We start from the raw sequence: 16099 nt of genomic DNA, 5'->3' as shown, positions 1-16099 counted from the left end.
ACCCACTGATCGAGGCCAGGAATCAAACCCGCATCCTCATGGATACCGCTTTGCCACAATGGGAACTCCTGTTCTTTGCTCTTTTTAAGTTAATTAATTAACTCTATAATTAAGTTATTTGATCCTCAATTTATTTTCTTAGTTCTATAATATTTTCTTTTATCACTCTCCATTTTTTTTTTTTTTTTTCCTGCACCCACAGCATATGGAAGTTCCTGGGCTAGGTATTGTACCCATGTCACAGCAGTGACCTGAGCTGCTGCAGGGACAATACCAGATCCTTAACCTACTGTACCATAAGGGAACTCCTTATCTCATTTTGTTGTTTTATCTTATCACTGAACTCTTATTATTATTATTATTTTTTGACTTTTTAGGGCCACTCCTGTGGTATATGGAGGTTCCCAGGCTAGGGGTCTCATTGGAGCTGTAGCCGCCAGCCTACACCAGAGCCACACCAATGCCAGATCCAAGCCGAGTCTGCGACCTACACCACAGCTCACAGCAACGCCAGATCACTAACCCACTGAGCAAGGCCAGGGATTGAACCCGCAACCTCATGGTTCCTAGTCGGATTCGTTAACCACTGCGCCACAACGAGAACTCCTGAACTCTTATTATTAAATTCACGTCCTATTGAGTTGTTTTGTAACTCCTATATGTATAAGGAAATTCTTTCTATTCATCGCGTCACATGGTTAGGATAGGTTTTTGGTTTTTTGCGGGGTGTTTTTCTTGCTTTTATTTTTGCTATGTTTGCACAGTGACAGGCTGATTCTTTTGATCTTGTTCATGTTTGTTTTATTTATTTTGATATAGTATAGATAAATTCTTACCTCGTATCCTCCTGTATCTGAGACCGGCTGTGAGTGCCAGTTTTTTCATAGTCGAGGTACTTTTCCATGGCTCAGGGAATGATGTGAGCGCGAGGGATGGGAGGGTACAGGAAGCACACTAAGGTACCACAGACTCTTTGATTATTTCTCTTTCCTGAGACTCTGTTACAAATTCTGGTTTCATTCCACGTATGTAAGGGGTATATTTCATTCCCATGGAAGGATGGTCCCCAACTTCATATTATTCCCCCTGTTCACCGCTTAGGTTTAGCTCTCGCTTCTGTTTAAGAGTTCCCATCACTGTTCATTTTCCCTGCTTCCTCACTCACTCCCTAGCAGTTCTTCCCATTGCTCCCCAGTCAGAAGAAGATAAATATACAGATAGGTGCTCCGTTTGCTTCTCTCCAGATTTGGAGCTATTAGTAAGAATTTGCAGGATTTCATGAACACGTTAATTACGGCTTCTGGGGAGTGGTGATAGGGTAGAATTGGAAGCCTACCTTTATTCCTTTCTATTCCTCATCAGAATCTTGTTGCTTTCCTTGGCCATCGATTTTCAAGTTTTATTATGTTTAATTATCCTACTCTATTCACTGTTGTTGAAATTTCTGCCAGTTCTCTATTCGTTTATTTTTCACATTTAATGAGAAACTACTGGAGTTCCCGTCGTGGCGCAGTGGTTAACGAATCCGACTAGGAACCATGAGGTTGCGGGTTCGGTCCCTGCCCTCGCTCAGTGGGTTAACGATCCGGCATTGCCGTGAGCTGTGGTGTAGGTTGCAGACGCGGCTCGGATCCCGCGTTGCTGTGGCTCTGGCGTAGGCCGGTGGCTACAGCTCCAATTCAACCCCTAGCCTGGGAACCTCCATATGCCGCGGGAGCGGCCCAAGAAATAGCAACAACAACAACAAAAGACAAAAAGACAAAAAAAAAAAAAAAAAAAAAAAGAAACTAGTAGGAAGTTCTCTGATGCAATCTGAAGCAGCCACTTTAACCCAGAAGTGATATTATGCACGTGTTTTTCAAGAGTTGTTTGTTTACAGGGGACACCCACTATGTTTTGGTCACAGTAGCCCTGTTATTATTGAACCCATTCTTGCAGATGAGACAACCAAGGCTCTAATACAAGACTCTTAATCGTAGGGGTAACTGGGCCAACGAAGCTAGAGGGCAACTTCATTTTCATTTACACATTTACTCTGAAATGTCCCCTACCTCTGTTGTGCTGGATAGCAAACAACAACAACAAAAAAACCTCAAAAATCACTACACCATTTTTCTTTCCCAATTTACTCCTTTCACATTCATTTCACCCAGCCTCCAAATATTCATTAAGCACTCCTATATAATGGCATCAGCCTCTGAGTACAGCAGCTTCGGAAGTCCAAGCTGAGCGAGCAGTCACTGAAATGCTGACTGGAGAAAATGTGACGGGTGTGCAGCCATCAGAATGGCTACTGTCGACAAAAACAGAACATAACAAGTGTTTGTGAAGATGTTGATGAGAAATCAGAACCCTTGCGCATGGTTGGTGGGATCGTAAAACGGAAAACAGCATGGAAGTTGCTCAAAAAATAAAAAATAGGAACTACCAAATAATCCAGCAATTCCACCTCTGGATAAACAACCTGAACAACTCAATGTAGGATCTCAAACCATGCATAACCATGCAGCATTATTCACAATAGCCAAGAGGTAGAAGCAGCTCGAGTGTCCATTTTTTTTTTTCGGGGGAGGGGGGCTGTGCCCATGGCATGTAGAAGTACCCGGGCCAGGCACTGAATCTGCACCATGGGAGTGACCCAAGCCACAGCAGTATCAATGCTGGATCCTTAATCCACTGAACCACCAGGGAAGTCCTAAATGTCCATAGAGAGCTGAACAGATAATGTGGTGTATATATAAAATGGAATATTACACAGCCTTAAAAAGGAAGTTCTGACAGATGCTACAATGTAGATAAACCATGAGGACACTATACTAAGTGAAATAAGCCAGTGACAAAAAGGCAAACAGTGTATGGTTTCACCTATAAATGGAACTTAAAGTAGTCAAATTCAGAGAAAAAGAAAGTCAAATGGTGGTCACCAGGGGCTGGGAGAGGAGATAAAGAACAGTTGTTCAATGAATACAGAGTTTTGGCTTTGAAAGATGAAACACCTCTGGAGATTTGAACAATGTGAATATCCTTAACACGACTGAGCCATACCCTAAAGACAGTTAGGTGGTAGATTTTATGTTGTATGTTTACCATAATTAAAAAGAAAAACAAAGGAAACTCTGCAACACTCAGACAGGCAGTTCCGTTCCCTGTTCTCCCCACAGCCGCTCTGCCCTGCTGCTCTGCTGGACCGGACTCTACCTTGGCAAGAAAAGACATAGGGAAAAGCGAAGCTTGTGTGGCGAAGGAAAGCTTCCACCCATCTCATGGGAAAACATTCACATACTTTTGTCAATTTCACACAGTCTCATCTGGTTTTCATCCCCTCTTTCCCATCCACTGGGCGGTTTTATTTTGTTTTAAGACAAGGAGAAGGGCCAGAAAGAAAAACCCCAGGGCTTACTTCTGCAGGATGGCTCCCTTAATGACCAGCTCCTCATCCAAGTCTGCTTCATTAGCCATGAAGAGCAGCCTCTTTCCCGTGCTGTCCACTCCAACGAAGTCACGCTGCTCCACTGAATCACACAAAAACGGGAAAGTCAAACACAGCATTTGCCCTGCCTGTCTGACTAAGGCAGGGGAGAGGGCACCTGCTTACCTTGCTCCTGGAACCAAACGCAGGAGTGGGTGTTATGTAATACATACTCACCACAATGTTTATTTTTTAATTTTTACTTATTGCTATTTTAGGGCCGCACCCACAGCATATGGAGGTTCCCAGGCTAGGGGTCCAATCAGAGCTGTAGCTGCCGGCCTACACCACAGCCACAGCAATGCCGGATCTGAGCCACATCTGGGACCTACACCACAGCTCATGGCAACGCCGGATCCTTAACCTGCTGAGCGAGGCCGGGGATGGAACCCGCATCCTCATGGATCTTAGTCAGGTTCGTTAACCACTGAGCCACAAAGGGAACTCCCACACTCACCACAATGTTTAAGACATAGGAAATCAAACTTTTTTTTGTATTTGATCTAAAGGATATTATTAGGCTAACTGGTGAAGTCTGAATAAGTTCTGTAAATTAAAGTATTGTACCAAAGTAATTTCCTATTTTAAAAGACTATCCTTTTTGGGTAGGGGTTTGTGGGGAAAAGATACATACTGATGTATTAAAGGGAATCATATCTGCAACTTATTCTCAAATAGTTCAGAAAAGTAATAATTACATATATACTATAATGTATACGCATCTGTTTTATGATGAATATATATTATTAAAGGGAAAGAAGGAGAATGCCAGAGCGAATGTTAACATTTGGGGAATCTGGGTCAAAGCATATATGTAAGTTCTCTGTACTATTCCTATAACCTGCAAAAGCAAAATTACCTCAAAAACAAAAGGCTAAGGAAGTGATGGATGTGTTAATTGGTTTGATTGTGGCAACCGTTTTGCAGCGTCTACATATATCAAGGCATCATGTTGTATACATTTAATATATATAATTTTTATTTGTCAAAAATAAATAAATGTCAAAAATTAAAAGTTAAAAAAAAAGACGGGCAGTCAAGATACTGCTTAGCCAAACTAAGTAGATGAAACACAAGCCCACTGCATGGCCAAGAAAGAAAGTGCAACAAGTTTTTCTGCAAATAATAACCTAGATCTGCTCACTGCGAAAAAGGGAAGAGCATTTTAAGGACATGCACATTTAACCAACATTAACTATATGCCTAAATGCACTAGATTTTATGCTGTGTACGAAGCACAGAAGAAAATAAGGCGAATATTTACTAGATGTGGAGATTTCTCTCGGCGGCAATGACCTTAGAGGCGGCCATATTACTACAGTTTTCTGTGCTATATTTCTTTCCCCCAACAAGATTGCAAACTCTTCAAAGGCAGACTTATGATTCCTTTATGTCTCCCATCATCTCTAGTGCAGTGTTGTACACTTAGTAAAATCTGCTAACATCTGTACAGTATCTATTTACAGCTTACAAAAGCACTTTCACACAGAGGCAGCATCGCACAGAGTTCCTGTGTGGTGCAGAGGGTTAAGGACCCAGCACTGGGTTGATGCTGTGGCATGGGTTTGATCCTGGGCCTGGGAATTTCCATTTGCTGTGGACGCGCCCTCCCTTCCCCGAAAGAAGAGAGCCTCTGAAGTTGGACCACCTGGGTATGAGTTCCACTTACCAGATGCATGTCTTTTTTTTTTTTTTTTTCAAAAAAATTTTTTTTAATTATTCAATGAATTTATTACATTTATAGCTGTACAATGATCATCACAATCCAATTTTATATGATTTCCATCCCACTAGATGCATGTCTTTGAGCAAGACACTAAACCTCTGTTCCTCAGTTTCATCTGTCAAACGGGGATAATAGTGCCTAAACTTCCTCACAGGCTTGTTATGAGAACTCAAAGAGTTAATATTCATAAAGCTCTATCTGGTGTTATTAACTGAAACATAAACCAAAATGTTTAATTTTTTAAAATTAAACAAAATATATGCTTTTATTTGATCTTCACAACAATCTAATAAAGCAATTATTTAGCACCTCTTTGAGGGGAGTTCCCGTGTGGCTCAGCAGTTAACGAACCCGACTAACTGATCTCTGGCCTCTGCTCAGTGGGTGAAGGATCCGGCATTGCCATGAGCTGTGGTGTAGGTCACAGACATGGCTCGGATCCAGCGTTGCTGTGGCTGTGGTGTAGGCCGGCAGCTGCAGCTCCCATTCCACCCCTAGCCTGGGAACCTCCATATGCTGTGGGTGCAGCCCTACAAAGACAAGAAACAAACAAAAAAAGCACCACTTTGAAGGGGAGAAACTGAAAGTTGAATTTTATTTTCCTAAAATGGTATCTCTAAAGATGAATTTGTCTGCCTCCTATTGACAGACAATGGCTACTATATAACTGAACGTGCTTCCCTGCTGGCTGCCACTACCTATATAATTAGCATGAAATGTTTTACTCGTGTGTATACTGTGTTTAGCTCCGGTGCCTGAAAACACTCATACCTTCAGATGGTCTTCGGTTATAACTCTTACATGTAGTGTTTTAATCTGAATAGGGGAAACTATCATAAAAAGTTTCATGTTTTTTTCTGTTTTGGCCATGCCCACGGCATGTGGAAGTTCCCAGGCCACGGATCGAACCCGCATCACAGCGTAACCCAAGATGCTGCAGTGACATTAGAGCCTTAACCAGCTGTACCACAGGGAACTCCACTTTTTCATTATCAAGATTTGTGAATTGCAAAGAAGGGAGCATAAATAATGCCAATTTGAAGGTAAGTTTTCAAAGAACTTCAACTGAAGCTCAATTTTGTAGAGAATTTCAAATACTACACAGCAACTGTGACATATATCAATTTATCCATTATATGCAAACTTGGGAATATAACAGCCTGCAAAGGCCTGATGAGGAGCCAACATTTTAAAAAGAAAGAACCCAGAGATGTTATTTTTGGACATATTTGGAGTGCTTACTCTATCCAACTCCTTAGGCCCACAAAAACCTTGAATTACTGAATGTCCTGGGAGCAATAATTTCCAAACAAGTCCATTTGTCAGCTATGCTGCACTTGGGTGACGCTCCCTCACTCTCAGCCCGCCCCCTTTGTATTTGCTTCTTTGTAGCTACCATAGTAACTGAGACCTCAGAATATGATACAAATTGTAGAAACTTGGACAGGTTTCTTTCTGCTCTGCTTTAACAAAGTCAATGCCACGTGGGAGCAGAGCAAGAACATTACAAGGTCCCTCTCAAGAGAAAGATGACACAAGGTTATGGCAGTTAAAACTACATGAACTTGTATTTTTAAAAATCCTGCCATAATCAAGTGTTCATATACTCTTCCAGCTGTTCCTTGCTTTTCTGTCTCCTTTAGAGTCATTTACTTATCCATTCATCCATTGAACTAATAAGCATATTTGTGCAGCACCCCGGGACAGGCATTATGTTCAAAGCGGGGAATTCCATCTCGGTTATGAGGTCTGCTCGAGTCTGATGCCAACACCAGATAAAGATATGAGAAAGGAAAACTGCAGGCAAATCCACTCATTATATGAATACCAGAATCCTGAACAAAACATCAGCAAATTAAAACTAAAAGTGGAGAGCCTCCTTGCGTGCCCGCTTGCATCTTTCACATAATAAATCTATTTCTTGCCCAAATAAAACAAAATAAAACTAATAGCGTATGCAGTAGATTTAAAAGGATCACAGGAGTTGCTGTTGCGGCTCAGCAGAAACGAATCGAACTAGAAACCATGAGGTTGCAGGTTCAATCCCTGGCCTCGCTCAGCGGGTTAAGGATCTGGCATTGCCGTGAGTGGTGGTGTAGGTAGAAGACGTGGCTCGGATCTGGCTTTGCTATGGCTCTGGCATAGGCTGGCAGCAACAGCTCTGACTAGACCCCTAGCCTGGCAATCTCCATGTGCCGTGGGTGCAGACCTCAAAAAGACAAAAGGCAAAAATAAATATATAAATAAATAAATAAAATAAAAGGATTACAAATTTGTTATAGCTCTTCCCATCAAGAATTAAAGGCCTAGAATATAAAATGGGAGTTCCTGTCATGGCACAGTGGAAACGAATCTGACTAGGAACCATGACGTTGCGGGTTTGACACCAGGCCTCGCTCAGTGGGTTAAGGATCTGGCTTTGCTGTGAGCTGTGGTGTAGGTCACAGACGCAGCTCAGGTCCCGCATTGCTGTGGATGTGGTGTAGGCTAATAGCTACAGCTCTGATTAGACCCCCAGCCTGGGAACCCACATATGCCATGGGTACAGCCCTAAAAAGATGAAAGACAAAAAAACAAACAAACAAACAAAAAACCACGGTAGTCACTGTGGAAAACTGTATGGTGTTTCCTCAAAAAATTAAAAATAGAATTACCATATGACCCAGAAATTTCACTTCAGGGTATATACACAAGAAAATTGAAAGCAAGGTCTTAAAGAGATAGCTGTACACCTATGCTCAAAGCAGCATTACTCGCAATAGTTAAAATGTAGAAGCAACCCAAATGTCCTTTTATGGATTAAATAGATAAGCAAAATGTGGCATATACACACAAGACAATATTATTCAGCCTTAAAAAAGAAATTCTGCAATATGCTACAGCATGAACCTTGAGGACATTACACAAAATAAATAAACCCGCAAAAAAAGACAGATACTCTGTGATTCCACTTATCTATGGTACTTAAGTAGCCAAAATCATACAGACAGAAGGTAGACGGTATTTGCCAGGGGCTGGGAGGAAGGGAAAATGGGGATTTATGTACAGTGGCTATAAAGTTTCGGTTTTTCAAGATGAGAAGAGTCATGGAGATGGGTGGTAGTGACGGTTGCACAACATTATAAATGTATTTAGTACCACTGAAAGATATATTTTAAAATTTATGTGTTTTGCCACAATAGAAAAAACTGGAGATGGGGATTAAGATGGCTGAGTAGAAGGACAGGAACTCACCTTCTCTCATAAAAGCAAAATTACAACCAACTGCTGAACGACCTTTAACAAAATACACTGGAAACTATCAATAAAGATATCCCACCCCAGAAGACACAGAGGAGGCCTCATCGAGTTGGTAGGAGGGGCAATTATGTGATACAAGCAACCCTACCCCTGCAGGGTGGGCGACCCACAGACTGGAAAGTAACTATGTTGCAGAGGCTCACCCACCGGAGAGAAAGTTCTGAGCCCCACGCCAGGTCTCCACTTAGGGATCTGGCACTGGGAGGAGCCCCCAGGGCACTTGGCACCGCGGGCCGGCGGGGCTTGTGCGCAGGAGCTCCATGGTATGGGGAAAATGGAGACTCCACTCCTGAAAGGTGCACACAGGCTTCACGTGCACTGGGTCCCAGGGCAAAGCAGAGACTCCATAGGAGTCTGAGTCACCCCTGCTTGTGACTCCTAAAAGATCTCCTGGGAAAACAGGGGGTGAGTGTGGCTCATTGTGGGGGAAGGACATTAGAGGCAAGGGTCTCGGGAATAAACATCATTATGAACTCCTCTAGAGGTGACCATTTTGGAATAATATGGACCCACCAATCAGGGCTGAGAAGCCCCAGGCCAAACAACAGCCCCACCCATCAGCAAATGGGGCTGCCTAAAGACCCCACCAGGCACACAGCCGACCCCAATCATACCCAGAGACAAAGCCTCACCCACCAGAGGGATAAGAATCAGCTCCACCTACCAGTGGGCAGGCACCAGTCCCTCCCATCAGGAAGTTTGCAGCAAGTCCCTGTGCCAACTTCAGCCACAAGGGGGGCAGACATCAAAAACAAGAGAGGCTACAACCCTATTGTCTATAGAAAGGAGACCGCAGCAAAAAATCTATAAAATGAAAAGATAGAGAATTATGACTCAGATAAGGGAACAAGAAAAAACCCTAGCTAAGTGATCTGGAGAATACCAACCTCCATGAAAAAGATTTTAGACTAATGATGGCAAAGATGATTCAAGATCTTGGACATAAACTGGAGGCAAAGACTGGTGAATCGCAAGAAACAGTGACCAAGAAATAGAATTTAAGGATTAAGCAAGCGGAGATGCAAAATACAATAACTGAAATAAAAAAATCACTAGAAGCAAACAACAGCAGAACACAGAAGGCCAGAAGAATGAATAATCGAGGGGGAGGACAGACCAGGGAAATCACTGATGCAGAACAGAAAAGAGAAAAAAGATAGCAAAGAAGACAGTCTAAGAGAACTCTGGAATAACATTAAATGCACCAATATGTGTATTATAGGGGTGCCAGAAGGAGAAGAGAGAAAGAATGGGCCAGAGAAAATATTTGAAGAGATAACAGCTGAAAACTTACCTAACGTGGGAAAGGAACCACTCACTCAAATCCAGGAAGCACAAGTACCATGTGAAATAAACCCAAGGAGGAACACTCCGAGACACACGTTAATCACACCGACCAAAATTAAAGACAGAGAAAATCCTGAAAGCAGCTAGGGAAAAGAAACAAACACCATATGAGGGAACCCCGATAAGGTTACTGACAGATTTTTCAGCAGAAACTCTGCAGGCCAGAAGGGAGTGGCATGATTTACTTAAAGTGATGGAAGGAAAAAACCTCCAACTGGAGATCACTTTACCCAGCAGGGCTTTCATTCAGATTTGAAGGAGAATTACAGACAAGCAAAAACTACGAGAATTCAGCATCACTAAACCACCTTTACCACAAATATTAAAGAACTTCTCTAGGTGGAAAAAAAAAGGCCACAACAAGAAACAAAAATATTGCAAACTACAAGGCTCACCAGTAAAGGCATACGTATAAGTAAAGAGAGGAGATCATCTACACACAAATACGCTACCAAAATCTGAAATCGTGGGGAGAACACAAACGCAGGACACTGGAGATGCACTTGCAATTAAGAAGCCAACAACTTAAAACAGTCTTGTATATATATAGACTCCTACATCTAAACTTCAGGGTAACTGCAAACCAAAAACCTACAATAGATACACACAAATAAGAAAAAGCAATCCATGGAGTTCCCGTCATGGCTCAGTGGTTAACAAATCCAACTGGGAACCATGGGGTTGTGGGTTCGATCCCTGGCCTTGCTCTGTGGGTTGGGGATGTGGCATTGCCATGAACTGTGGTGTGGGTTGCAGATGCAGCTCCGACCTGGCGTTTCTGTGGCTCTGGCATAGGCTGGCGGCTACAGCTCCAATTAGACCCCTAGCCTGGGAACCTCCATGTGCTGTGGGTGTGGCCCTAGAAAAGACAAAAAGACCAAAGAAAGAGAAAAAGCAATCCAAATACAACACTAACGATAGTCATCAAGCCACAAGAGAACAAGAGAAGAAGGGACGAAAAAAGACAAATCCAAAACAGTTAACAAAAGGGTAATGAGAATATACATATCAATAATTACCTTAAATGTTAATGGACTAAATGCCCCAACCAAAAGACAGAGACTGGCTGAATGGATACAGAAACAAGACCCATATATATGCTGTCTACAAGAGACCCACTTCAGTTCTAGGGACACATACAAATTGAAAGTGAAAGGATGCAAGAAAATATTCCATGCAAACGGGACTCAAAAGAAAGTTGGAGTAGCAATACTCATATCAAACAAAATAGACCTTAAATAAAGAATATTATAAGAGACAAACAAGGACATTACATAATGATCAAAGGATCAATCCAAGAAGAAGATTTAACAATTGTAAATACATGCGCACCCAACATAGGACCACCACAATATATAAAACAACTGTTAACAACCTTAAAAGGAGAAACTGACAATGACACAATAATAGTGGGGGACTTCAACACCCCACTTACAGCAATGGACAGATCATTCAGACAGAAAATCAAAAAGGAAACACAGGTCTTAATTTGTGCATTAGACCAGCTGGACTTATTAGATATTTATAGAACATTCCATTCAAAAGCAGCAGAATACACATTCTTCTCAAGTGTACATGGAACATTCTCTAGGATCAATCACATTCTGGGCCACAAATCAAGCTTTGGAAAATTTAAGAAAATTGAAATCATATCGAGTGTCCTTTCTGGCCACAACACTATATGGTTGGACATCAACTGCATGGAAAAAATGGCAAAAATCACAAACACGTGGAGACTAAACAACATGCTACTAAACAACCAATGGATCACTGAAGAAATCAAAGAGGAAATTAAAAAATACCTAGACGCAAATGACAACAAAGACACAACAACCCAAAACTTACAGAATGCAGCAAAAAGCAGTTCTAAGAAGGAAGTTTACAGTAATACAAACCCACCTCAGGAAACACGAAAAATCTTAAATAAACAACCTAACTTTACATCTAAAGCAACAAGAGAAAGAAGAACAGACAATTCCCAAAGTAGCAGAAGGAAAGAAATCATAAAGATCAGAGCAGAAATAAATGAAATCAAAATGAAGAAAAACATGGAAAAGATGAATGAAACTAAATGCTGGTTCTTTGAAAAGATCAACAAAATTGATAAACCCTTAGTCAGACTCATCAAGAAAAAAAGAGAGAGGAATCCAATCAATAAAATTAGAAATGAAAAAGGAGAAGTCACAACAGACATCACAGAAATACAAAGGATAAGAGACTACTACAAGCAACTATATGCCAATAAAATGGACAACCTAGAAGAAATGGATAAATTCTTAGAAACGTACAATCTTCCAAGACTAAACCAAGGTGAAATAGAAAAGATGAATGGACTAATCCCAAGTACTGAAATTGAAACTGTACTTTAAAAACTTCCAACAGTGGTGGAGCATGAGAATGTGAGAAAAAAGAATGTATAGATGTAAAAAAAAAAAAGAAAAAAATGTATATATTCGTATGTATGTATAATGGGGTCACTTTGCTGTACAGAATAAATTGATGGAACATTATAAATCAACTATAATAAAATTTTTTAATAAAAAAAATAAAAACTTCCAACAAAGAAAAGTTCAGGACCAGATGGCTTCACAGGTGAATTCTATCATTTAGAGAAGAGAGAATACCCATCCTTCTGAAACTATTCCAAAAAATTGCAGAGGAAGGATCACTCCAAACTCATTCTATGAGGCCACCATCACCCTGATACCAAAACCAAAGATACCACAAAATAAGAAAATTACAGGTCAGTATGAACATAGATGAAAAATCCTCAACAAAATATTAGCAATGAATCCTACAATATATTAAAAGGATTATATACCATGATCTAGTGAGATTTATCCCAAGGATGTAAAGATTTTTCAATATCTGCAAATCAATCAGTGTGATATACCACATTAACAAACTGATGAATAAAAACCATATGATTCTGCATCCAACAGTTGCAGAAAAAGCTTTTGACAAAATCCAACACCCATTTCTGATAAAAACCCTCCAGAAAGTGGGCATAGAGGGAACCTACCTTAACAAATAAAGGCCATATATGACAAACCACAGCTAACATCATTCTCAATGGTGAAAAGCTGAAAGAATTCCTGCTAAGATCAGGAACAAGGCAAGGATGTCCACTCTTTTTTTTTTTTTTTTGTCTTTTTGCCATTTCTTGGTCCGCTCCTGCAGCATATGGAGGTTCCCAGGCTAGGGGTCGAATCGGAGCTGTAGCCACTGGCCTACGCCAGAGCCACAGCAACGTGGGATCTGAGCCGCGTCTGCAACCTACACCACAGCTCACAGCAACGCCAGATCCTTAACCCACTGAGCAAGGCTAGGGATCGAACCTGCAACCTCATGGTTCCTAGTCAGATTTGTTACCACTGAGCCACAACGGGAACTCCAGGATGTCCACTCTTGCCACTACTATTCAATACAATTTTGGAAGTCCTAGCCACGGCAATAAGAGAAGAAAAAGAAATACAAGGAATCCAAATTGGAAAAGAAGAAGTAAAACTATCAATGTTTGCAGATATGATACTATAACTAGAAAACCCTAAAGACAATACCAGAAAACTTAGAGCTCACTGACAAATTTGGTAAAGTTGCAGGATACAAAATTAATAGAAATCAACTGCATTTCTATATACTAACAATGAAAGACCAGAAAGAGAAATTAGAATCCCATTTACCATGGCATCAAAAAGAATAAAATACCTCAGAATAAATCTAACTAAAGAGACAAAAGACCTGTACACTGAAAAATCTAATTTCTTTTCCTTGATGAAAGAAATCAAAGATGACACAAACAGATGGAAAGACACACCATGCTCTTGGATTGGAGAATTGATATTGTCAAAATGACTATACTATCTAAGGCAATCTACAGATTCAATGCAATCCCTATCAAATTACCAAGGACATTTTTCACAGAACTGGAACAAAATATTTTAAAGTTTGTTTGGAAGCACAAAAGACCCAGAATAGCCAAAGACATCCTGAGAAAGAAAAATGGAGCTGGAGGAATCAGGATCCCTGTCTTCAGACTATACCACAAAGCTACAGTAATCAAAACAATATGGTACCAGCACAAAAACAGAAATATACATCAATGGAACAGGATAGAAAGCCTAAAATTGAACCCATATACTCACAGTCAACTAATCTATGACAAAGAAGGCAAGAATATACAATGGAGAAAACACAGTCCCTTAATAAGTGGCGCTGGGAAAACTGGAGAGCTACATGTAAAAGAAGGAAATTAGAATGCTCCCTAACACCATACACAAAAATAAACTCAAGATGGATTGAAGACCTAAATATAAGACTGGATACTATAAACCTCTTAGAAGAAAACATAGTCCAAACACTCTCTGACATAAACCACAGCAATATCTTCTCAGATCCACCTCCAAGACTAATGACAATAAAAACAAAAATAAACATATAGGACCTAATTAAACTTAAATGTTTGCACAGCAAAGGAAACAAAATGAAAAGACAACCCACAGAATGGGAGAAAATATTTGCGAATGAAGCAACTGACAAGGGATTAATCTCCAAAATTTATAAATACCTTTTGCAGCTCAATACCAAAAAGCAACAACTGGAGTTCCTGTCGTGGCACAGGGGAAATGAATCTGACAATGGACCGTGAGGTTGTGGGTTTGATCCCTGGCCTTGCTTAGTGGGTTAAGGATCTGGCGTTGCTGTGAGCTGTGGTGTAGGTCGCAGACCTGGCTCAGATCTGGCATTGCTGTGGCTCTGCTGTAGGCCAGCAGCAACAGTTCCAATTAGACCCTTAGCCTGGGAACCTCCACACGTCGTGGGTGCAGCCCTAAAAGGTCAAAAGACAAAAAAAAAAAAAGCAAGCAACACCATCAAAAAAATGGGCAGAAGATATGAACAGACAATTCTCCAAAGACATACAGATGGCCAAAAAACACATGAAAAGATGTTCAACATCACTCAGTACTAGAGAAATGCAAATCAAAACTACTATTAGGTACCCACCTTATGCCAGCCAGAATGGCCATAATCAAAAAGTCTACAAACAATAAATGCTGGAGAGGGTGTGGGGAAAAAGGAACCCTCTTACACTGTTAGTGGGAATGTAAATTGGTGCAACCACTATGGAAAACAGTATGGAGATTCCTCAAAAATGCTAAAAATAGAATTACCATTTGATGCAGCAATCCCACTCCTGGGCATCTATCCAGAGAAAACCATGACTTGAAAAGATACATGTACCCCAATGTTCACTACAGCACTATATACAATAGCTGAGACATGGCAGCAACCTAAATGCCTACTGACAGAGGAATGGATAAAGAAGGTGTGGTACATATATGCAATGGAATGTTGCTCAGCCACAAAAAGGAATGAAATAATGGCATTTGCAGCAACATAAATGGACATAGAAATTATTCAGCTAAGTGAAATTAGTCAGACTGTGAGACACAAACATCATATGCTATCACTTGTATGTGGAATCTAAAAAAAGGATACAATTAACTTCTTTGCAAAACAGAAACTGACTCACAGACTTTGAAAAACTTATGGTCACCAAAGGAGCCAGGTTGGAGGGGGAGGGGTGGACTGTGGGTTTGGGATGGAAATGTGATAAAACTGGGTTATGATGATGGTTATGCAACTATAAATATAATAAAATTCACTGAGTTAAAAACATAAGTTAATATTGTTCAGAACTTGCAGTAGGAAGGGAGTTCTTTAACAAAATACAAAAGGTGCGTTTTAAAATTGTGGTAAACTTGATTATATTACAATTCAGAACTTTTGTTCATCAGAAGACATTTTAAAGAAAGTGTGAAAAGTTTTCCTGTTTTATGTTGGGAAAATATACTTGTAGTACCTCTAAGTGATGAATGGTAAGAATATAAATCAGTAAGAAAAGTGCATTGAAAACTAGGCAAAATATATAAACAGGTATTTCACAGAAGAGAAAATAAATATATGACCAGGGAACAAATAGAGATACTCAACCTCCGCAGATGAAGGTAAAGTACAGAAAGAGCACAATGAGATAAGGCACCATCTTACTCCTACTTAATTGATACAGAGTCTGGCAATAGCAAGTGCTGGAGAGGAGAGGGAGCAACGAATTCGTCGAAATTGCTGGTAGTTGGGGAAACAAAGAACTACTTTGGAAAAGAGTAAAACCATTTAGCATTACCCTCAAAACAGACCATTCATATATTTTATAGCTCAGTAATTCCGTTAAATTGCTGTGTGTGCCCATTAAACAA

General features: G+C 40.5%; 1 protein-coding gene across 9 annotated transcripts in view; it reads right to left on the bottom strand.

Moving 5' to 3' along the window:
* Positions 1 to 16099, bottom strand: part of EIF2B3 (eukaryotic translation initiation factor 2B subunit gamma) — a 135143-nt gene that overhangs the window by 63275 nt on the left and 55769 nt on the right. For all 9 annotated transcript variants that reach the window (XR_014808496.1, XR_014808497.1, XR_014808500.1 and 6 more), the window contains one exon: positions 3401 to 3512. Coding sequence is in view for 4 of the 9 variants with exons in the window: in XM_084965343.1 (XP_084821469.1) it covers positions 3401 to 3512 (112 nt within the window). In the remaining 5 variants the exon portion in view is untranslated. The remainder of the gene's footprint in view (positions 1 to 3400; positions 3513 to 16099) is intronic.

Source organism: Sus scrofa, chromosome 6 (assembly GCF_054392235.1).
Source record: "Sus scrofa isolate SSC_HxYL_T2T_F1_AM1 chromosome 6, Sscrofa_HxYL_maternal_Yorkshire_Landrace_v2.0, whole genome shotgun sequence".
NCBI classification, from domain to species: domain Eukaryota; kingdom Metazoa; phylum Chordata; class Mammalia; order Artiodactyla; family Suidae; genus Sus; species Sus scrofa.
Note: the sequence above shows the minus strand (reverse complement) of the source record. Positions and strands in the feature narration are given on the sequence as shown.